Below are 22,911 nucleotides of genomic sequence, written 5' to 3'. Positions count from 1 at the left end.
AAATATCTCAAAATCAAGCTTCCGCTTAATAACCACACAAATGTATCAACATGGTAACAGTTTTCAACTCATAACCAGTTGCACTTCTGCCTATTTTTGGAGACCAAATCACCTTACAAATTACAGCCAACATAAGATTAGAATTTTATTTTTTTTTTATAAATCTAAGACCCTACATCATGAAATCACACACTACACTACAACCAATACATCGTCTCTAAAAAGACTTCCATCATATTGGAGTTCAGATTTGGTGTTTAGTACTCTTTCAATTTCACCATTATTGTTCTCCAAAAATAACAAAAAGCACATATTTCTACAAGAGCTTCAGCTATAGGGATAACATTTATATAAAATATGTACAGTGCAACAAAAGCAACAGGACAATAGAAATGGCCTTGACGTGTTCTTAAAGTGGACATGAATCAATTTTGTGCAGATCAGTAGAGGATGTGAGTTGAGAAGTGTAAGATTACACTTCTGAATTAGACTGTACTGATCTGCACAGTCTAATCGAGAAGTGTAAGATTACAAATGAGCACTTAAAGTAAAATGTAAAAACCATTGCAGAAACAACCTCTGCACTTCTATGGCATTGTATACCTTTACTTGACATTTAAACATACCTATTTACAGAGAATACCATATTTAAAAACCCATTAATTGATGACATTACAGTCTTTATATATTATCTTTGTTCAGCTACTTCCTCTTTTTTCCTGTGGGTCTTTTGGTGAGTCTTTAGGAGGCTTTCTTGAGCAAAGCACTTCCCACAGGTGTTGCAGGTGTATCCTGACTGGTGAATGCTAGCCATATGTGCACTGAGCTGCTCCAGTCGGGTGTACCTCTGATCACATTCTGTGCATGCGTGAGTCTTGTGAGCACGCCCGTGGATCTTTTTCTTGTGGGCCCGCAGGGCTTCAACGGATGGAAACACAAAATCACAACCAGTTTCCGAACATGGAATCTTCAGTTCTATTTTGTGCTCACTAGAGGGACATCCCTCTATTGCAGTTGAGTCACTGTAGGCTTTCCAATCCTCGGCTTCTTCTTTGATTTTCTTGTCAGCAACAACCTCCACATGAGCATCATTTTTGGAATTATGGCCACGTTTTTTGCCCTGAAGTTTAACATCATGGTTAACATTACAAGCTGATTCTTCCTGGTGGTTCACAAGCTCGTCTTCTGTCTGGAAACACTGACTACATTTGGAGCATTGGTAGGCATTCATGTCTCTGACCACTACCAGGCACTCTGGATGCATGGCAATACGATGGTTGAGTAGTCGCTCAGAATTAGGGAACAAGGCACCACAGTCCTTACAAGGACACCGTCGTTCCATACACTCTGTGCATTCTTCTCTCCTGTGTTTGTTCAGCTGCAAGGCATTTAGCATTTATTAAAGTTAAGAAGCAACTAAAATTGTAAAATTTCCAAGCCTAAATAACAAGATGATGTCTTTTGTCGCCTTACCTCACTGAAAGTACAAAATTCTTTGCGGCAATAGCCACAGCAAAATGGCTTCTCCTCCCTGCTGTGGGTTGCCTGATGCTGACTGAGCTCCCCAGAAGTGAAGAAACACTTGTCACACCTGTAGCAAGTGAACAGTGTATTCTTCTATACAATAGAAAACATATATTAAAAAAATTAGAAAACAAGACATACAGACTATTTAGAGCTTATTAAGATATAATGAAATTTGCACTGGAATTTACAGTTTCTTTAAGCAATCATTTAGTGTACCTGCTGCAGGTGTTGCTTGTATTGGTCCCCATGAAATTTCTTTATGTGTCTTTCTTTAACTTTGGAGTTGGAGAAGGTGATCAAGCACTGAAAACACTGTAGACTCTCATCCTGACCTGTAGACAATGTGTAGTTACCACAGAGAAGGAGGGAAATTTCTGTTTGTCTCTTTCTACTTTAGCAGACCACTTATCATATAAGGTGAATGGGAAACAAAACATATTATAACTTACTGGGCTGCAGAGGGATGACCACAGGCTCTGGTTTTATCTCCACTGAGGTTGAACTGACCTCGTTTCCAACAGTGACCGGTTCTATTTTCACTGTGTCCATGCTGATGCTCTCATTGAGACACTAAGGCAAATTAAGTTGTAATATAGTGCTGTCGTAAGTGCAATGAAAATCCATGGCAAATGCTAACGGATTAGGCTAAATAGTGAAAGGTGACTGCAGTGACACATGCTAAGGTAGCCTAAATATCATCAAAAAGAGGTGTTCCCAATCACTGAATATACCCCACTGGGTTTAAAACAATTGCTTTGTTATTTTCTATACCTGCTTTAAGTGTTGTTTGTATTGGTCCTCATGAAACTTCTTTATGTGTCTTTCCTTAACTTTGGAGTCAGAGAAGGTGATCAAGCACTGAAAACACTGTAGACTCTCATCCTGACCTGCACACAATGACAGAAGCTCTAGATGTTTAGTAACCACATCAAAGGAGGGGAAATATGCTTGTCTGTTTCTACTTTAACAGACAAATGATTGTATAACATGTATGAGATACAAGTGATTCCAACTTACTGGGCTGCAGAGGAACGACCACAGGCTCTGATTTTATCTCCACTGAGGCTGAGCTCACATCGTTTCCCACAATGACTTGCTCTATCTTCATAGTGTCCATGCTGATGCTTTCATTGAGGCTCTAAGGAAAATTGAGCTGTAATACAGTGCTATCGTATGCGCAGTGACAAACCTACGAAAAATGGTAACATGTTGGGCTGAATAATGAGAGGTGACTGCAGTGACACATGCTAGGTTATCCTAAGTATAGAAAAAGAACGAGAGGTAGTTCCAACAAAGATGTGTTAATGGGATATAGCACGCATTACTAGCAGCATGGCTGCATGACCAAGTGGTAATTTTATCCCACAGTAACAAAATAAGGCAGCACAGAAAACTGTTTGCTGTTGTGACAGAGAATGGGCGAATCGTCATTAGCTACCCTGCAGAGCTGAAGCAAAAATACTTTATTTGGACGTGTTGCCTTGAATCCAGTTTACTTAGCAACGGGTCCTTTAAAGCGACCAATGTATTAAACATGTATTAATTCAGACTTGCAAATCTTTGTAAACAATTCAAGGAGGCGTCCATTTCTTACCGTCAACCATCGGAAGGAAGCTGCTGATTATTCAGCTAACGTCACGTGGTCCATGACATGCTCCGTTGGAGATCTCGCGAGAATACACAAGTGGCTTAACGGACCCATAGGTGACATTATATAAATGTCTGATTCGGGTATGAGCACGGGAAGTTAAAAATAATCCGTACTACACTTATTTAGTAATGAATAAATAAATCCACACGTAGGCCGATATTGTCCCTTACGTTACAGTGCGTTTCTGTAATTCTGCGGCCCCATCTAGCGGTACAACCGCACAATGCTTCGGTTCGGCGATCTCAATTAGACCCGAAGCGCCTTCAGTCACTGACCGAAACAGCGTATATGGTATCGAAAACTAAACTAAAGAAAACTAGACTTACGTCGCTTTTTTGTTGCCTTTAATAACATTTACCAATAACAGGAAATACTGAGCTTGTCTCATATTCTGCGCTGCCTCGAAACCATCTGACGGTGCTTCTCAGAACTTAAAACATTGTGTTGACTGAAGTGGTAGTTGTCCGATATTAACAAAACAAGACTTTGAGTTTACGTGCAGGCGTTTAAAAGTGCTCTGTGGACAGAGGTCAGGATGGAGCTGTGCACCGCAGGCGCCGCACCAGGTGTCAGTCGCACCTGGTTCTGGCTTCAGCCCCCTGTGATGAACTGGATCATTTCGCCGGGACGATACTCCTGTGTCCAAACGACACACACAACCGTGTATTGCGCAGCAGACGCCGGAGTGAAGTCCCGTCTGGTTACCTGCACCAAACGCACCCAGGCACCGAGCATAGCACCCTGGACTCGGGGCCCTGACAGACGGGAATTGCGCAACCTCCACAAACACAATCATTCACCATGTCCACGATGAATTTATGAAATCCAAAAGTAGTGAAACACACTCTGGGTAACTCGCCCGCTCTAACAGACATCTCCAATGACCTTCTGTTATTGAGTGACAGGTGGTAAAACAGCTGCTGGTGCACTAGCACCACCAGCTGGGCTGGAGTGTGGATGGAAAAAACAAAACAAAACCCAATATATCCTGCAACATGCTCTTTTAGTACAAAAAAAAGCATTTGAATAAAACAGATTTGGTTTCAGGTTCATAGGACTTTATTCAGCGAAGGCAGACACTTCAAAGTAAAACTTGAGAAGACAAGAGGGCACATTGTCACTTTAAATATTTGTGTGTGGGACATAAGCACAGGGACATGGGCCGGTGTGGAAGTAGCATTTAAGCTCTGGCCTGCTGCCGTTGCTGGTTTTCAGAAATTCGACTTTCCATCACGGGTCTGAAGTGCCTTATTAAGCCCTGACAATACAAGAGAAAACAAACATTACCTTTCACAAGATTTAATGCTGCTTTCGGTACATCTCCACAAAACATTCCAGAGGATGCAGATAGCATCAGTAACATTCATCTGTTAAAGCCCAGTGTGGCTATGTTTGCATTGTATGTCACTTCAGCAATGATTATAACAGGACACAGGTTTACCTGCACTGGCCAAGCGGCACCGTCTCCCAGGGCACAGATTGTATGTCCCTCAATTTGCTTGCTGAGCTCCCAAATCATGTCGATCTCCGTAGGCCGGGCGTCGCCTTTCACAAAGCGCCACATCATCTTATTCATCCAGTCCACTCCTACAGAAACAGAACAGACGGTCCGTCGACCCGCACCATTACTCTCAAGGACATAAATCCCTGCTTAGAAAAGACCACATTGGTGAAACACCTACCCTCCCTGCAGGGGGTGCACTGGCCACAGCTCTCGTGTTTGTAGAACTCAATCAGGCGAGCAATAGCCCTGATAATGTCCGTCTGTACACAAAGGATCCAGCCCCTTTAGCAAACCCTTTCATGAGTGTTTGGATGGACTATCTATACTAAAAAAAGGGAGAAACTTACAGATTTGTCCATGACGATGAGTGCAGCCGTACCCAGGCCAGTCTGAGCCTGGATGAGGCCGTCAAAGTCCATCAACACTTCTTCACACACGTTCTTGGGAATGAGGGGCGTTGAGGAGCCACCAGGGATGACTGCTAGCAGGTTATCCCAGCCTCCTCGCACTCCACCTACAAGACAGTTTGGTTTTCAAATTAATATTGCTGTTTTAGAACAAATACATGATAATTTTGATTGATTTTTTTTTACAAATTTTCTTGGTTCTAGAGAACAAGGTATTTCCATTACAAAAGTTCATGATAAAAGACCAATTAACCTTAATGAGACACAATGTTTTGATCCCACGAGAAGTGATTAATTCTAAGGAGTCAAATACTAAAAACCTTTGGTCCAAATGATACAACAGAATTTACAGGTGTTAAAAACTACAAAAAAACTCTTTGAAATTCTGAAAGGCTAAACCTGAAAATTAATTTTCATTTTCCAGAAACAGTTTTCTCTTCACAGGTTACAGGATCACCATGGAAACCAAGTAGTGTAATAAACATCCACTGTAATGTTGAAGGAGACACTATTACAACTGTATAATCACAGCAGGAAGGCCTGCATCAAAATATAGAAATAACTAAATAACTGTAACTAAAGACAACTAAACACTAACCCGCATGTCTCTCTATGAGGTCCTTCAGAGGGACGGACATCTCCTCCTCCACAGTGCAGGGGTGGTTGACGTGGCCGGAGATGTTGAAGAGCTTTGTACCAGAGTTCCTTTCTCTGCCAAAGCCCACAAACCAGGAGCCACCACGGCGACAGATGGTAGGGGCCACCGACACAGTTTCCACGTTGGCAACAGTTGTAGGACAGCCAAACACACCTTTGAGGTAAAGGACAGAGGTGAGTTGGATATTACCAAGACTCAAAAACGCATCAATTGTGGCGTTTTCTCACCAACATCGGCGGGAAAAGGAGGCTTTAGTCTAGGCTTCCCCTGCTTTCCCTCCAGGGACTCGATGAGGGCAGTCTCTTCCCCACAGATGTAAGCTCCAGCTCCACGCATTACAAACACGTCAAAATCATAACCAGAGCCACAGGCGTTCTTCCCAATGAGTCCAGCAGCATAGGCTTCGTTGATGGCCACCTAAGCTCATATAATAAAAAGTTTGGGCATTAAAAATACAATCACACATGTTATAGATGAACCTGAACAAACTGACCGTAATAATTTAAGGAGCACAATGTCTATAATGGACACTGCAGGTGTCAAACTCTTCAAATGCAACTACGTGCCATAGTTTTTGACTTTTAAACAATTTTGTTAAACCCTGTGAAGAGTTTGTTGTAACCGAAGCATTTCTTTGAAAAGACCCGTTGCTGTTTGCGATATTACCTGCAGATTGGAGGACTCATTGTAAAACTCTCCTCTGATGTAGATGTAAGCAGCACGTGCGCCCATGGCCCTGCCAGCAACCAGGCAGCCCTCCACCAGCTTATGTGGGTCATTCCTCATTATCTCCCTGTCCTTACAAGTGCCTGGTTCTCCCTCATCAGCATTCACCACCAGATACTTTGGCCTAAATCAAGGAAGAAAAAGGTGGATAAATTTAATTTTTTTTCCTTCCACTACTTTTACTCATAGCAAATTGGTGCGAATAGCTCGTCTATTAAAAGTATGATGTCTCATGTGCAGTGTGTCACGGATTTTTGTTGATATAGTAGATTATATGCAACTGAGTAACATCAGAATTATCCAGTCAGAAAGATAAATCTTGTCAATGACCTGCCATCACTGGGCTTGTTCATAAAGCTCCACTTCATGCCTGTTGGAAACCCAGCTCCACCTCTTCCTCGCAGACCAGAAACTTTGATCTCATTGAGGATCCAGTCGACTCCCTTCAACAGGATCTCCTTAGTTTTGTACCAGTCGCCACGCCTCAATGCCCCCTTTAGCCTTAAAACATATAGCACAAGTAAGGATTTTTTTCAGAAATGTATTATAAAGAAGAGTTTCCGGTAATATGGTGCTTATAACCACATCAGGGATAGTACCTCCAGTCATGGCGGCCATAAAGGTTTGTGAAAATCCTGTCCTCATCGGCCAGAGGTCCAAATGTTGTTTTCTTGGGAGTACTCTGGGAGAATATGACATAAAGAAATTTGAATTCCTGCAACTATCTGCATTTTATTAAGGAGTTATAAGCCAGGTACCTGTGCTGTGCTGTTGAACCGGGTGATAGCGCTAACTCCAGCTTGGCTAACAGCAGCTGGAACACGGGTCACTCCAGCTACCACAGCTCGACTAAGGGACAGCATCCTTTCTGCTGCTTAGACAAAACATCATTTGAAGTTAATGGTGTGCACATAAATAGGTTCATTCAAGTTCATACTATTTGTCATTCATTTTGCTCATCATTTTGTTTACATACCCAATTTATTTTTCTTTTACTTAACCAAAGTTAAAAACCCAAATTATTCACTGCAAGTACACAATGATTTCCACCAAGTTCTGACTGGTTATACTGTTTTTTTTAAATTATAATTTAAGTTATTATAATCTTGGGTTCCATTTATACAGTATTTGTAAACTGCTTCTTACTGCTGATCACTCCCAAATAAGTTCTTGGGTAACACTTCGAGTCCCCAATCAACAAAACATGCCGTTGAATTTAATTTAGCTTTAAGCAAAGTTCACTTTTAAAGCACAAAATAATTAAGTTTAACCACGCGAAAACCTGGTTCTTATTCTCCTCCGTAATCGGACCTGGTTTTTGTAATGTTATGTGATGTTGTGACGTCAATTGTTATGAGAGCTAGCTTATGAAAGTGAACTCTGGTGCTAGCCATGCTAGTATTTGCAGCGAGCCAATTGTCAGATTTCAGTTAATGCTCGGTAAAATAGTGATCGTTATGAACAATTCGTAGATTCTTTGATACGTACAATAAAACTATGGAGACTGACCTTCATGCTCATACAACTAAGCCCAGAATAAGCGAATATAGCTAACGGTTAACCTTGTGGTGAGTGATGAAGACAGCGAGTCCACGACCAGCAGCCAAAACGACATATTAAATAGTTTATTCGTGTCCAAACTATTTACAGTTACATTAAAATCAGTTAAGCAGAAGACTACGTTAAAATAGGTTGCAAAATACATTGCCTTCCTCCTTACCTCCTCGGTGTCCCGAGCTAATGACTTATGAAAAGGAAGTGGGTGGTGTTACCTACAAACCTGTCCGCACCCGCAGAACTGAATTTAAATGTTCCCATTCGTGCAAAGACCGTCATTTTACGTAAAAATGCTTCATAATACGAATAGGCATTTATTAAAAGTCATTTGGTAGAACGACTTAAGTCGTCCAGTTTATTCTAATTAACTAGTTATTATTTTAAAATAAACTTGCCATTATTCACAACATCAAATTTTGTTTAGACTCAAAAGCACTCAAGACAAAACCATCTCTACCAAAACAAAGTTTTATAAAAAAATGCATTATTTAATATTTCAAAGGATAAAAATATTAATATTTACAGTACATCACGTGACATTATTAAGAGGAGCCTTCATCCATAATACATATAGGGGAAAAACGGTCACATCTACATGACTAGATAGTGCAGACACTCTTTTAAACTGCAACACTGTTACTAACCAGGAACCAGGTCTCTACAATAAATGTATTCGAAAAATGTTAAATGATACTATAACTGTACTTCATTTTGATAAATGTATTAAATTAAGAAGCAGAAAATGCATGTGAGTTAAAATGTAATAAAGATGGCAAAGCAAGTTATTAGAGAGACATAAAATGGACAATTCTGTTTCTCTCTCTCTCTCTCTCTCTCTCTCTCTCTCTCTCTCTCTCTCTCTCTCTCTCTCTCTCTATATATATATATATATATATATAGGGAAACTGATTTATATAATATATATATTATATTGGTTCAGTGAATGAAAGGAATGGATTAGATTTCCCAGAATAATCTGTAATTTTCCTGGACAAAGGTAGAAAAGTAGAAAAACACTGGAATTTAAACTGCTGGGATGGAGCATAGAATACATCTTTAGTCTGTCATTTTCTGAACACAGCTGCTTACACTGTAATTTAGCATTGTACAATCAATCCGGACAGTTATTACATCACAGCGGCTTATCCCAAGAAAACATTCGTATAAATCCTTAGGGGGGATGATTTAAGTCAGCGATATACAGTACATACATGTATGTTTACGACATATTGCCCTGGTGTTCCTGTGCCCATCCAGCCTGAATCATTCAAAACATTATCATAGTTACAGTAAGGAAAACATTGTAAATTATACTACTTACATTGTTCTATATTATTAGAAGAAAATGTTTACCCCAAAAATATTCACCGTGTGTAGCTCATTGTGAGTGAAGTAGATAATAAATAATCCTGTATCCTCCAATATTTATGTGCAAAAACAAGCAGAAAGGTTTAAATTGAGAGTCATGTTTAGCCCCTTGACCAAAAGGGACAAAAGTGTCCAGCTCTTTCTTCTGGAGCCTCTTTTGTTTTGTTGGGTCAGTCAGTTGGTGCCGGCTGAGCACTGGATCTGCGAGAAATCCGTCCCAGTCGGTCCACAGCCACACTCTCGAACGCCCTCCTCATCAGAGGATGCTCCTCCAGCACCTCGTTGAAATTGTCCACACTCAGGGAGTACAAGCGGCAGTAGGTGTCAGCCCTCACGGTGGCCGTGCGTCTCCCTTGGGTGAGCAGGCAGATCTCTGAGCCGAGTAAGAAGGGTTCACTTTAACTTGAGCAACAGTGCACTGCTTTTATTTTAAACTCTTAACTTGATTTTTATAGTCTTTTAATTTACGAGTGTTTTGTGTCTTTGCATCAGTAGGATAAGATGAACTGTATCGTACCATGTTATGCTTTCATGACACTGGTTTAGATTGTGATATTCAAGAACAACTCATATTTACCTCCAAAATATGCTCCATCATTGAGGGTAATCTCCTTGGTGCCACGTGGGATGACGGTGACGGCGCCGTGTTGAATGAAGTACATTTTCCGGCCCAGCGTTCCTTCACGTATGATCAAGTCTCCGGGCTGAAAGACTTCAAAGCGCAGCTTGGTCAGGATCACTGTCACAAAATGAGGGTCAGTGTTTGCAAATAGCGGCATGTTGGCCACGAGTCCACGGCAGTTATAGCTGACGATCTCCTGCAGAGCAGAGCAAGCAAAGAGCAACAAATCTCTATGAAACTGTGAATCTGAACATACTGTATGTTTATTTAGTGACACTATAATCACCAACTGCCTGTTTTACACCTGTTAAAGGTTTGATCTAGTAGAAAAAGATTATTAAGATTAAAGAAGTAATTTTCCATCAACTTTGGTGTCATGTACATAGAAAATGATTAGAAAAGAATTGATGAAAATAAAGTAATTAATCATTAAATTTATTGTATTTTTTTGTGATGACATTTATAGATGACAGTCAATCAGACAGGAAATAACAGGTTAATGGATAAAGTAGGGTAACAACTATCCTCACTGCCTGATCATTTGATACGTTGATTGACATTTTAGGGTAGTAAAACTATTAAAATGAGTGAAAATGAAATCAAAAAGTCTACAGAGGTTTTAAGAGATGTGCAGTTGGCGGTGGGAAAGGTTTAATAAATAACAAACCTCCTTGAGTGGATCGCTGAGCTCCCCCAGGATGCTGTCCTCATCGAACATCTTGCCTTGGAATCGTTGCTCATAATAGTCGTGGATCCTCTGTCGGACATCGGCTGGCAGTTTATGGAAAGACATGTACTGCTCCACTTGCTTATACTGGAAACACATTACTGTTGTTACTCTGGACGCCACAGCGGACGTTCCACACTGTTGATGTCAAATGTCACATTTTGTAGCATGTGCTGATGTTTTCCACCCACGATAATTAAGCATTACCCATTTAACAGATTTGTACCGGTAAGTGGATTACAGACTCATTTAAAATGGGCATTAATTAACAGAACAAAGGTGCTTCCATTTGTCTCTCATCTGTGCTGCTTTATCCTGTGAAAATCCCTGCACAGATTCAGAGTACAGCCACAGAATCCATTAGAAAACACAAATATTCCCTCTGCACTGGGCAGAGTGTCTGATTTAGCATGAATCAAGTACAGTGAGCTTAAATCCAAAGCATAAATGTCAGAATGGCGTCGGTATCCACGTGACTCAACAGAAGCCGACAACAGGGAAACTGATTTAAAGCCAGTGGAGGGATGATTATACGGTACCTTCTCTTGATACTGGCGGTGTGATGCATCCAAGGATTGTACCAAGTTAGCAGCATGACCCAGGAACATGGCGTAGCAGGTGGCCCCAACAACCATACTGACCATGGTCAACCAGACGTCACTTATGCCTTCTGGTGGGTGAGCACCATATCCTATACACAGCATATGGCTCATGGCCATGAACAAGGAGTAGGAGTATTGAGTGTGCCAGGTAGAATTCTGCAGACAGTGCGAAAAACACAAGGTACACATAGATCCCCCTCAGTTAACGACCGGCTTAGTCGAGTGCGTACGGGAACATTTGCTCACCACCATATTGTTTTTGGACACCCAGCAGTCGGGGGGGAAGTCTTGCAGCATAGGCACCATGAAAGTTAGGCAGCCATCCCAGTGGCACAAGAGCAGCATCATTCCAATCAAGTTGACTATGCGCACCACGGCACTGGCCAGGTCATAGGTCATGTGGAAGATCTGATAACAGAAATAACAGCATTTTTGTAGATGAAGCATTTGTAGGATGGCTGAACGCTTTGGTTTTTATGGCTTTTTTTTTACCTCTTCCCACTGGTGGATGTAACGAATGAGGCGAGAGAGTCTAAGAAGACGCAGCAGACTGAGGATCTTGGTGAAACGGACGATGCGGAGGGCGCGGGTGGTGCGGTACAGGTCAGTGGAATCGAGTCGAGACTCCAGATCAACAATGAGAAAGATGTAGTCAACAGGGATGGAGGAGACAAAGTCCACCAGGAACCATGTGCGGAGGTAATGCATGCGGATCTCTTTGGGGTCCAGGATGATGTGACTGTCCTCTCCGGGGATGCCTGTTCGGAAATTCAAGACCAAGTCCATGAGGAAGAGAGTGTCGGACAGGACGTTAAAGGTGATCCAGGGCAGGGTGTTCTGGTCCTCGAAGAAGGTGATCCCCCATGGTAAAATGACCAGGTTGCTCATCATTAACACCAGCATCACGATGTCCCAGTAGAATCTAAACACAAGGAGTTGGACTATTAAATCAACCAGATATTAATATTCAAACATATTATGGTAATTGCATTTTTTGTGTTTTAAATGATTGTTTGTTTCTTAGAAAAATGTAAAAGTGCTTTTTTTGGGAGTAATGGGTTTGAGAAACTTTTAGTTAATTTCCATGAATATATTAATGTACGATAACATAAGATGTAAATAAATACTCGTTTTATCTTTTTACCTAAACATTATTCCTCTGCATAACGATTCTGGAAATGATGGTGGCATATTTTATGGTCACGCACAGTCGTTAGCAGTTTTGCATCTCTGTCACCATTTTTGGGTCACTTTTAGTCTCATTTTAGCTCCAGAACAAGTGAAGAGAAGAGACCGGTTCGTGTGAGGAGGTCACATCCCGATACGTCTCCCTTAGAGAAATTAAACCGCAACCTATCAAGGTCAAGTGGCCTCACATAATAGCAAACCGACCCTCTCGTCAGAGGAGGAAACCCTGGTATTAAAAATGTATGGTGTTTACCTCCTTTAGCTCAATGTCCTTACAAATAAATGATTACAATAAATGGTTATGACCACTAAAATGTGGGACTCCGTCCGGCGCTGCTGTGATGGTGAAGGCCTGACAGCTGGGCTGATCTAATCATTACACTTGGTTTCATTTCATTCAAATCCTCCGCCGCCCCGAGTGTCCAGTGTCCTGTTACGTACACCAAAGCCACATGGTTTGAGTTTCCAATTGTTTCCACCGAACGTCAATCACTTGCTCTCTCCTGCTCTACTAGTCCTTCTTTACCGCTGTGCAGAACATGACCCAGACTAGTTTTGGTTACTGGGGCGGTAACAAGACCCCAGTGAGAATTACAGGAACTTCCTCTTTCCAAGTTCTATGACCTCATTCACAGTTGTCCCTCCATCTCTGCATGTCCTCTGTGTCCACACCACCACTAATCAGCTTGTCTCAAATGCAGCAGATTAGTGATTAATAGTGGTTAATAACCCGGCCGACCCAGGACGACGGTGTGACGTGCGCTCTTGGAAACGTGTGCCTCAATGAAACTTGGGATTAATTCCACTGGGTGAAAAAGATTTGAGACACCTGTGGATGGTAGAGGTGAAGGAGGTTTGAAAACATGTTCAATCAGGCTTCTGGCATTTGGATTAAAGATTTTCATAGATCTTGGGCTTTTGAATTGACGTGTCAGTGAACTCTTTTATATATATACTGTATATATATACTGTATAGAGAGAGAGAGAGAGATAAAGAGAGACGCAACTCATCCATGATAAGTGGAAGTTGGAACATACGGCAATAAGGAGAACAGGCCTTCTGTAATCCTCCCCTCAGCTGTCTGTATATTATTGCATAATAGAGGAAGATTGGAATTATAGGGATTCTTATGGTCAATAATCCCTCGGCGGGGTTTTATCCTCTGTTTGGCATCTGCCTATTGTTTGAAAACTGTTTAACTTTGAAACTGTTATGAACGACCACACAGATGTATTGCTGCTTGGGCATCCGCCCGGCATGCTTTCAGAAAAACCACAAAAAGAGCTTCTCTTTTCTGCTAAATTCTCCAAAAAGGAGGACAAAGATCAAAAAAATGATTGCTGTTTTTTGGTAACGCACGGGATCACCTACAAGCACAGTCTTCAACATAGGAAGGCTTTCATCGGTGTCATGGTTAATCCAGAGGATCTTGTCCTACATATTGTATCATTAGTCGGATCCCTTCATCGTCTTATCGTGTGTGGGGCCGTGACATCAGCGACTGTGCAGCCTGTCCTTGGAAAAGGAGACCGAGCTTTGCCACAACTGGAGCGTTTCACGGATGATTTGGAGACGCTGGCATACGTTTACATCCGTTCTCACTCATAACACAGAGAAACTGAAGGGGAACCGAAGGGGCCTGAAGATGAGCCGTGGTCCTCGTTACCTGAAGTCGCTGTAGGGGTGTATGATCCACACCCCGAAGCTCTTCACCCTCTCCTGCTCAGCAGCGACGCCTTTATGGCTGCCAAACATGCGCAGGGAGAATTTGTTGACGCCTGGTTGCAGCATGGACCCAAAGTGCCAGTGGAAGTAGCTGGAATGGTCCTGGTGGGCGCCGTTGTTACCCTCTTCGTGTGCCACGTCGCCCTCGAGCAGGCCATCGGGGTCGGCCGTGTAGTCGTCGTTGTGAGTCTTGACCAGGGAGAAGAGCGTCTTCGTCACGTCGCCCCTCTTGTCGGTCTTTGGGGACGGCGTTGCGGGCGGGGTCGACCTCTGGGAGCTGCTCCTCCACCTGGAGAAGCGGAAGCTGCTCCAGCTTCGGTACCTGGGTGTCTCGGGTTTGTGCGCCGGGCTCTCGTTGATGCCTCTGCGCCCCTCGGCGCTCTGACACGGGCTGGTCATTTCTAAAGCGTTCACTGTGAACAAAGTCTAATCGAGCTTTGTGGTCTGTGTGATGCAGAGCTTCACTTCCCTTTGTTGTTTACTGCAGCTTCCATTTCCACATGCATTGTTGTGGCATTGACTTCATTTAAAAACAACTTTTTAAAGGCTGTAAAAAAAGAAGTGTTGTTTAACGTATAAAACCCCAACGATACAGTAGCAGAACAGTGTTTAGGGTATTCTTTACCTCATAACAAAGGTCCAAACAGAATGCACAGACACGCAATGATTGGAGCGATCACAATATTAATCCACATAAAAATGCAGAAGTTGCAGCATCCATTAAAAAGGGATGGAAAGTGCACGTTAAAAAAAGAAAAGAAACAAAACAAATAAAAATAACTTCAGCCCCGGACGTGTTGAGTCCGCCTCGGTGACCCTGACAGGATGGATGCAAATTATCAGAGAGGACTCAGTTGCCTTCAATAATCGGCTTGCTGGCATGACTGTGACACACACCTCCTCTTCCTCCTCCTCCTCCTCCTCCTCTCCATCCCCAGGACTCCCTCCGGTGGACTGAATCCTGTAGCTGCAGATCATGTTGCCTACTGGTGGCAGTGGGACGGTCCCATTTCCTTTTCATGAGCAACACTGCCTACTGTAACATACCTGCATGCCCAACTGTCTGAACAATTATGAACTCAAAAAAGACATTTTAGTTAAAAAGCAACCATCCCCGATTGTTATTAAATTACACATTAATACAATGTTCTATACGTTTTATTTATATTTTGAATTTATTTCTCTGGTCTCAGCAAAGCTCAAGACTCTCAGATAATTTTTATTCTTGTAACTGCTTCAGCAGAAATTTTAATTCATAACTGGCCAGATATCATTATTGCATTGTAATTAACCAGATAATAATGTGTCCCCGTTCATTTTCCAAATGTTACCCTTCATATATCCTGGTGCTGGATGCAATCATCAAACAACCTCAGTCACCTCGGTCCAGGTGTAAGGTGCACACCTTCTCTCACCTACAGACACTATAGAATCTCCAATCAAGCTAATGTGCATTGAACTGTGTCAGAGAACTAGAGCGACCTAGAGAATCCCCATGCAGACACGTCATTGTCCATTTAATTACAGACTGCAAACAGGTCCCTCTCACACGACGTCCTTACACTCCCTGACGCTACAGGCTTTATTTGCATTTACACCAGGGCTGACGTGCACACTATTCAGCACAAACCAGTTGTAGATGAGGTAACTCTGTGGGCCCAGTGACGTTGCATCAACACTTTTGTCTCTGTATGATATGTGTGCAATATGCTGTGATCAGTTGAAGTTTATTAGGTTTTTTGCAACTGCAAATATCCTTACATAACATCGTAGGCTGCTTTATGATCAACACCAAGATCAAGTCCGACTGGAATCCAGAACATCACCAAATCTGATCAGCTCTTCCTCCCTTGGAGCGTTATCAACATTTCCTTGAAAAATCATTACATCAGTTCATAACTTTCTGAGTCCTTTTGCAAGATAGAGAAAAAAAACCCCAATGCTGGCTGTAACATAACCTCCTTGGTGGAGGTAATAAAATAAAATGTGCAGTTTTGAAAGCTTTTGCTGCTGCCAAAGGCTTTGACCTTTTCTGACCTCGCCCAGAAAAAAGGGAAACTCAACGCTGCCCCCTAGTGGACTAAACAAGCGATGACGTTATTTCTTTAGTCAATCGTTGCTTGACCTGCAAAATTAAAAAAAAATTCAATTATTGATTTTGTTTTTTGCCATTTGAGATATATAAATAGTGTCAGTTTAATAATATGTAGAACCTTAAACGATATCTATAACGTTTCTAAGGAGTGTGCAGTTAGAAAAAAAAAACACAGGCCAAATAATAAAGTAGAAGAAGCTTTGTGTTTATTAAGAATTAATTATGAAATAGTTACACTTTCCTTTTTTTTTTTACAAAATTCCTTAACAACTTCATAACTGAAGTATTGGCTGGTTGCATTTTAATACATAAACATACAAAAACCTATTTCCTGTGCGGTTAACTGCTGCCACTGACCGACTCTTTGACAGTGAAGGCTGGTGTGGAACCAATGTGTGTCCAGATGTAACCTTTTTCTGGTCGGATTGGGATGGTGGGGAACGGGGAGCTCCGTGACTTAAAATATTCTGAAGGGGCGTGGCACACAAATTCCAGGTACTCCAGCTTTCTGGGTAGATCCTCCTCTGGCCCTATGAAAAAAAACAACAACTCATCAACTTGCCAAACCCAGACGCTTAAAAAGTGATTTCCCATTGCTCACCGACGATGTACGTCCCAGGATCAAACTGGTCTTTTGGGCTGGACTGAGTGGGGATCAACCACGTCAGCGCTGCACTCTTTTCACAGTACTGGTCTTGCATGAAGCCTCGAATCTGCGCATAGTAAGGCTTCCCGTCCTCCTCATCCGTTACCTTAATCACATCTCCAGTCTGGTAGTACACACCCTGTGGGTTTGAATGCAGACATCACGGTGACAACTCTCCATTCTCGCATGTCACATCGTCACTTACGTTAAAGATAAAGGCAACTGATGACATTCTGACAAATGATCAGAGACGTATCTGGTGCATAATGACAACAGGAGCATTTTTGGCATTGTACAAAAGCAAGAGGAGAAAAGTGTTTCTACCTTATAAAATACTGATTCTGATGTGATGATCGTTGCGACCGATTCTGGTGCTTTGATTGGCTGCAAAAACAAAACAACCCCCCCCCCCCTCATGAATCCAGTGTTCACCAGATGTAGTGAGCAGTCAAATCCTTCCGGCTTACATTTTTGAGTTTGAATATGTGCCTTCTTCCCTTTCCTTTTGTTGACACCTTCTTCTCAGAGGCGGGAGCTTTATATTTGGTGCTTCGGAGTCGTGCAGACCTTCTGTGGATCTCCTGCTTGGACTGAAGGGAAACAACAGAAAACGATCAAATCAACGTGCCCCCCAGAATCCTATGCAGTGATGTCAGTTATTTTTCTTTATGAACGCGAGGAATGCATGAAACCGATGTTTAAAAAAAGGGGGGGAAACCTCTGACTAAATTGTATGAGCCGACCTGCTTTCCCCCGCCATTGCTGGGGGGAATGCTTGAAGAAATGAGTGGTCCTGAAGGTCCACCACTGCTGTTCTTTCCTGTGCAGCTGTTGCAGAGGATTTCCCCTTGGTTCCCTTTCTTCCACATCGGCGAGGAGTTCGTCTTGCAGACTGCACAGCATGGCTTCAAACCCAGCGGCATCGTTAACAACCGGGATGCGACCCAGAGAACCACAGCACCTACATTAATCTGTACGTTGATTTAAAAAAAAAGATTGTTCAGCTCCTTCTAACCGGGTCAACAGCGAAGCATTAACGGCGCAAACAAGTGAACAGAAAATAGACTTCTGTGACAAGTGGGAAATTAACTGTGAGAAATGACCAACCACAGGACCAACATAGCATTTATATTAGCAGCTAAATAACGCCATTGTTATCGTTAATGTTTCTTTTGCTTCCTCTTCTGTGGTTTGAAAGGTGCAACAGCTGAGTTGAGCGCCACCATTGGGCTGGAGAAGGACAACACCAGTGCTCCTCTCTGGCCTGCAGGACGCGGCGGTGACCCCCACGCCGCTAGGTGGCGATAAAACACATCAGCAGTATGAACAGACTCCAATGAGGGAGCGAAGAAGAACCGCGTCACACTTCAAAACAACTTGAAGTTCCGTCTCGCGCCGTGCTGGCTCGAAGATGTCCGGCAACACTCCCGAAAAAGATGACCCAACGTCTGCTAACAAGAAAACCATCTCGCTGCCGATTTCCAGGGTAAGGCTGATCATGAAGAGCTCCCCGGACGTGTCGAGCATCAACCAGGACGCTCTTTTTCTCACCACCAAGGCAACAGTAAGCATCAGTTTAATCTGAGCACCTGCTCATCATTGCTGCTAACAGAGATTAGCTCGACCTAAACATGGCTGCATCGTCGTCCGTAGCTTCACTGACTGCGATTTTTCTCCCGTGCGTGGGTGCTGTTTTGTTGAAGGAGTTGTTTGTTCAGCATCTTGCTCTGGCCTCATTCAACCACGGCTCCGGAAAAGAAAGCAACTCTCTTTCATACAGCGATCTGGCTCACACGGCGGAGAAAACGGAGACCTTCCACTTCCTCACAGGTGAGGTTCTACCTGGACTATCAGGTCTGTAGATGGAGACATGAGCTTTCTATTTCAGATCGGCAAACTTCACGTTAACAAGGACCTAATGTTTATGTCGTGGAGACTAATTTTTCATACTCAAAAGACATTTTACTTGCACAATGCAAACGTGCTTTCTTCATAAAGCAATCCCGCATGGTTGCATTTTAAAGTATGTCAAGTCCATCAAAAGAAGGTGAACTGAGTCCTTTATTTAAAATTGTCATTGGAGATCTGCTGCCTACTGTCATCCAGTAACACCGTTAACAGTTTCTCAGCAATTCATGAGTGGCCAAACTCTAAAGTTCGTCTTGCCTTACAGACATCCTACCTAAGAAGATTTTGGCTCGCGATTACCTCAAAACTTTGGAGCAAATGCAAGAAGAGGACGCTGACGTTTAAGAGGACAGAGGCCTCCATCTGAGTGGACATTGTCAACTATGCACACATCCTTCTACAAAGAAAAAGGAGTGTTGGCTGAGACACGTGGACATACTCGACCCCTTTATATATATTGGACGGAGTCTGAATATCCCAGTGACATGTGGGATGTGAATTGATGTGAAGACTTCAGGGTTTAGAATATTTGACTCAAATCCTTTTTGCAAAGGCCTTAAATTTTTCTAAAGATGAATCGACCTGTAGTAACAGAATATTTTGTAAGCGTGATACACTTGAACAACAGGTATGACACCTGCTTGACTTTCGTCTGTATGTCCAAAAGAATACTGAAGCTGTTAATTAACGTTGTGCTAAATGAACTTTTTTTTTTCTTTTTTAGAAGACTGAAGAATATATTTCTTAACTCTGGTAGTGTCAACTACTGTTACTATTATTGTTGATGAACTTAAAAATATATATAAATGTGGTCTCAAAGTTTTTAAAAAAAACCCAAAACATCTATTTTTTCCCCGTTTTGATTGCAAATACCCAAAGAACTGGTCCAATAAAAGCTTAATAAGTGGGATTAAGGTGTCGTATAGCTTTTATTGCAGTCGTCGCTTTATTTTTAATCATTAAAATGAGTGACTGATGTTGCACTTTAAGTTAAAATGAAGAGACATGAAAATGCTGAGTGACTTGCTCAAGTTTCAATGCAGACTTTTAATGATACTATCACTGAATTGTGAAGCAGAAACATCCTACAGCTTGTTTTTAGCGTTCTGTTTTTGGGTGCCTTGTTGTCAGAATCCACAGTAACACTTTCCTGAGCATCTGCCTGTTACTGTATAAATACGGTCCTCAAGTGAACATCTCATTTTCACTGATGGATCAACCTGGAGAGCCGAAGCTGCATGTTGACCAAAGTGTTCTCCAAAACTGTAAAATGGTTCTCCAGGATGTTCGCCATGTGCTCTCTTCTGTCCATATCACTCCGCGTGCTGAAGAGGTTCTCCTTCATGCTGGAAATGGTGATAAATCACATGTTAATATCTGAATTTGAACATTATTACATAAAGTTGCCCAACACGATGAAAGCGCTTCCCTTTTAAAACTGTGTTTTTGCTCAATGGAAGAAGGTGCCGTTGTTTTCCCACATGTGCTGTAGATGTTTCATGGAACACGACAGTTTAAGCAACACAGCAAATGACGATTTCTGACTCCCCTAAACTGGGATTACTCACAGAGCTGGCCTGGTGTTGGCCACCACTCCTACTTGAATCAAGAACTCCCGGTTACATAAGCGGGTCGTTCTCATTTCCTCGGCCTCTGCTCAGTTTGTGACAACTGGAAACAGTTTGTAAGGTAAAAAGGGAACCCCGCTGTTGAGGCTGAAACTGATTAGGGGAGGTCTCACTCAGTGTTTTACAGCAAGTTAAAAGGAAGTGCAGTTTTATTTGGAAGAGCAACATACAGACTCGGCACTGGATTCCAGTAAGGATGAAACGGGGGGGGGAGGGTTTCAAATAAAATCCCCAAATATTTCTCCTGATGTTTTCTGTTTTCTCACCTTGTCAGGAGCCCCTCCTCCTTCCCTTGTTTCCTCTTCTCCTCCAGAGACACGAAAACCTTCTCCATGGTTTCTATTGTCTCCACTGCTCCCTGGTGGTCCGACTGGATCCCCTGCACCTCCTCTCTAGCCTGATGTTCATAAGGGACCGCTCCATCCTCCACACCGCTGGAGGCAGACACAGCCTGCAGCGCAGCCCTGTTCTGCAACACGAGGAGGCGAGACTTGGCGAACTCCTCGGGCCCGGCTATGTCCTCCCAGCAGATGTCGGAGGACGGCGGCAGCCAGAACTGCTGGCTGCAGTTGACAGGTTCTCCCGGGGTCTCCGTTCTGAAGGGGCTGTCAGCTGGGAAGCTGTGGAGGAGGTGGAGGAAAGATGAGCCAGAGCCCCATTCCAAATCCTCGAGGCCAGATTCCCCGGACTGATCTTCAGGTGTAAGAAGAGGAGGAGCCTCTGCAGCCCCCGCTGGAAAACAGACTCCCAACAGCAGGAAACTGTGGAGACAGAGTCCAGCCGAGCTCGCTGCCCCCCAGAACATCTCTGAACTAAGAGAACCGAGAAGAACAAACACAGACATACAAAATCAGGCCTCATCCTTCAAAACCAATAAAATAATCAAACCTTTGTCAGGGGTTACTGGTGCAGTCGCCTTCACATGATGTTGAAAGTGAAATAAAGCAGCAAAGGGAAACTTTAGCCTGACATAGTTTTATATTCTGAACCTACCCCTCCCACTGCACACTATTGAGAAATATTGTGCAAGATAACATTTGCAAAGTGGTATTTTCTCTACCTCGCCAGATGGTAATTACTTATTGTACTTCAGTGATTCATTTCAGATGTTTGTCTTGCTTGTAATTTGGAGAAATCCTAGTGCGAATCTCCTCAAGAGGCAACAATAGCACAACAGTGCTAACACACACATGCTGCAGACGCCTGTTAAAGCGACAGATTCTGTGATAAGTTGTTCATTTAAGTACACTTTGTTAGTCAACTGTCGATATTTATTGCCTTTGTTGTCGGTACAGAACTGAAACTAAAACTAAAATCCAAGAGAGAGAGATAAACATTCAGGCAGCATCACCACCCAAAATATTCCCATAAAGACCCTTTAATCACCAATATTTCACGCGGTTTGTTTTAATGCTCGAGGATGAAGCTGAGCTCCGCTGGGAGATACAGAAGTTTCATTGCGCAGCTTCATCTGCGTCAGAATGGAAGCGCAAAGCTTTACGCGCAGCCCTTTGATCCCTGCGACGCACGCAAACACGCTTCACCTCGTTGCCAACACGCAGACGTGCTCGTGTTTGGCGTTTTTCGGGTCTTACCTCGCAAATAAAGCCCCAGAACACGGACCAGGAAGCCGAACTAGAGAGCTGCCACGCTCCACCGAAGTCGTCGGAAAAAGTGAGTCGTGGCTGCAGCCGGTTCCATCTGAACTTCACTCCTGCAGAGTGAGGGCCAGCAATTTTCCAGACGACGCGAGCATAGAACGGACGTATTTGGAATCAGTCTCCTGAACTAACGCGGGGTCGGAAACTCCACAATGGCTTGTGTTTTTACTTTTGGTGCAGTTCTGCTGGAATTCATGAGCCTTAAAAAACAGGACCTACAGATGTAAAGGTGACCTAGTTAAAAGACAATATATGCACGTTCACACTTTATACTGGTGCGTAAGAGTTAATCTGGTTAGGGAAAACATCTGTGCTTTTATTGAGGCTTTGGGTGCACGATCAGTGTTCACATCAGCAGCAAAGAATGAAGGGATGAACATCCTGCGTGCACCACTGTTGAACATGTTGACAACGTTAAAACACGACGAGCTATCATTGAGATGCACTTGATAGTTTTGTTTTATAACTACAATTGGTAAATTGGGGTGAAACAGGTTGTCAGGAGCAACAGTTTCATTTAAATTGAACAAAATGTTAAAAATTCTCCAAATTTCTGCAGGATTTAGAACTACCGGGGTATATAATATCTAACATAAAGTGATATACTATATGATTTGAATATTATTTAAAAAAAAACCATACCGATTAAGGTATTTAAATGAATTTTCCAACACCCCCAACTCATAAAGTATAGAGCCCCCCCCCCCTCA

General features: G+C 42.7%; 6 protein-coding genes across 9 annotated transcripts in view; 1 reads left to right on the top strand and 5 right to left on the bottom strand.

Annotated features, from left to right (window-relative positions):
• Positions 1–148: 148 nt before the first annotated feature.
• On the bottom strand, positions 149–3,454 carry LOC101064417 (zinc finger protein 271-like). Its single transcript, XM_003969369.3, has 7 exons — positions 3,122–3,454; positions 2,545–2,665; positions 2,299–2,414; positions 1,977–2,097; positions 1,744–1,859; positions 1,474–1,617; positions 149–1,378 (listed from the first exon to the last, which is right to left on the bottom strand). The coding sequence occupies exons 2-7, from the start codon at positions 2,642–2,644 to the stop codon at positions 689–691; spliced, it is 1,287 nt and encodes a 428-aa protein (XP_003969418.1). The 5' UTR covers positions 2,645–2,665; positions 3,122–3,454; the 3' UTR covers positions 149–688.
• A 760-nt stretch (positions 3,455–4,214) lies between these two features.
• On the bottom strand, positions 4,215–8,284 carry LOC101067620 (NADH dehydrogenase [ubiquinone] flavoprotein 1, mitochondrial). Of its 2 annotated transcripts, none has more exons than XM_003969300.3 (11): positions 8,194–8,284; positions 7,232–7,344; positions 7,073–7,155; positions 6,804–6,974; positions 6,414–6,597; positions 5,975–6,164; positions 5,688–5,900; positions 5,030–5,196; positions 4,861–4,942; positions 4,620–4,765; positions 4,215–4,436 (listed from the first exon to the last, which is right to left on the bottom strand). In XM_003969300.3, exons 2-11 carry the CDS (start codon positions 7,334–7,336, stop codon positions 4,359–4,361), a joined length of 1,419 nt encoding a protein of 472 aa, XP_003969349.1. In that variant the 5' UTR covers positions 7,337–7,344; positions 8,194–8,284; the 3' UTR covers positions 4,215–4,358. The 2 variants fall into 2 exon arrangements, with proteins under 2 accessions (XP_003969349.1, XP_029700504.1); XM_029844644.1 differs by having other exon boundaries at positions 7,232–7,347; positions 8,194–8,214.
• A 1,251-nt stretch (positions 8,285–9,535) lies between these two features.
• Positions 9,536–14,662, bottom strand: LOC101064641 (potassium/sodium hyperpolarization-activated cyclic nucleotide-gated channel 3-like). Its single transcript, XM_003969370.2, has 7 exons — positions 14,205–14,662; positions 11,842–12,271; positions 11,596–11,757; positions 11,287–11,505; positions 10,688–10,834; positions 9,976–10,216; positions 9,536–9,771 (listed from the first exon to the last, which is right to left on the bottom strand). The coding sequence occupies exons 1-7, from the start codon at positions 14,660–14,662 to the stop codon at positions 9,569–9,571; spliced, it is 1,860 nt and encodes a 619-aa protein (XP_003969419.2). The 3' UTR covers positions 9,536–9,568.
• A 1,336-nt stretch (positions 14,663–15,998) lies between these two features.
• LOC115251760 (GATA zinc finger domain-containing protein 1) lies at positions 15,999–18,200 on the bottom strand. Its single transcript, XM_029845261.1, has 6 exons — positions 17,748–18,200; positions 17,472–17,594; positions 17,329–17,388; positions 16,960–17,143; positions 16,716–16,888; positions 15,999–16,388 (listed from the first exon to the last, which is right to left on the bottom strand). The coding sequence occupies exons 1-6, from the start codon at positions 17,925–17,927 to the stop codon at positions 16,344–16,346; spliced, it is 765 nt and encodes a 254-aa protein (XP_029701121.1). The 5' UTR covers positions 17,928–18,200; the 3' UTR covers positions 15,999–16,343.
• A 141-nt stretch (positions 18,201–18,341) lies between these two features.
• LOC101067848 (chromatin accessibility complex subunit 1) lies at positions 18,342–19,822 on the top strand. The gene is made up of 3 exons (XM_003969301.3): positions 18,342–18,568; positions 18,708–18,834; positions 19,178–19,822. Exons 1-3 carry the CDS (start codon positions 18,416–18,418, stop codon positions 19,255–19,257), a joined length of 360 nt encoding a protein of 119 aa, XP_003969350.1. The 5' UTR covers positions 18,342–18,415; the 3' UTR covers positions 19,258–19,822.
• A 111-nt stretch (positions 19,823–19,933) lies between these two features.
• Positions 19,934–22,911, bottom strand: part of LOC105417210 (uncharacterized) — a 3,418-nt gene continuing 440 nt past the window's right edge. For 2 of the 3 annotated variants that reach the window (XM_029845262.1, XM_029845264.1), the window contains exons 2-3: positions 20,807–21,352; positions 19,934–20,258 (exon numbers count right to left, since the gene is read on the bottom strand). In XM_029845262.1, the coding sequence (XP_029701122.1) occupies positions 20,117–20,258; positions 20,807–21,352 (688 nt within the window). In that variant the 3' untranslated portion in view covers positions 19,934–20,116. Of the gene's footprint in view, positions 20,259–20,806; positions 21,353–22,135; positions 22,286–22,911 lie in introns of those variants that run through there. The other variant, XM_011609460.2, reaches the window with a different exon arrangement.

Source organism: Takifugu rubripes, chromosome 12, assembly GCF_901000725.2.
Source record: "Takifugu rubripes chromosome 12, fTakRub1.2, whole genome shotgun sequence".
Lineage (NCBI taxonomy): Eukaryota > Metazoa > Chordata > Actinopteri > Tetraodontiformes > Tetraodontidae > Takifugu > Takifugu rubripes.
Note: the sequence above shows the minus strand (reverse complement) of the source record. Positions and strands in the feature narration are given on the sequence as shown.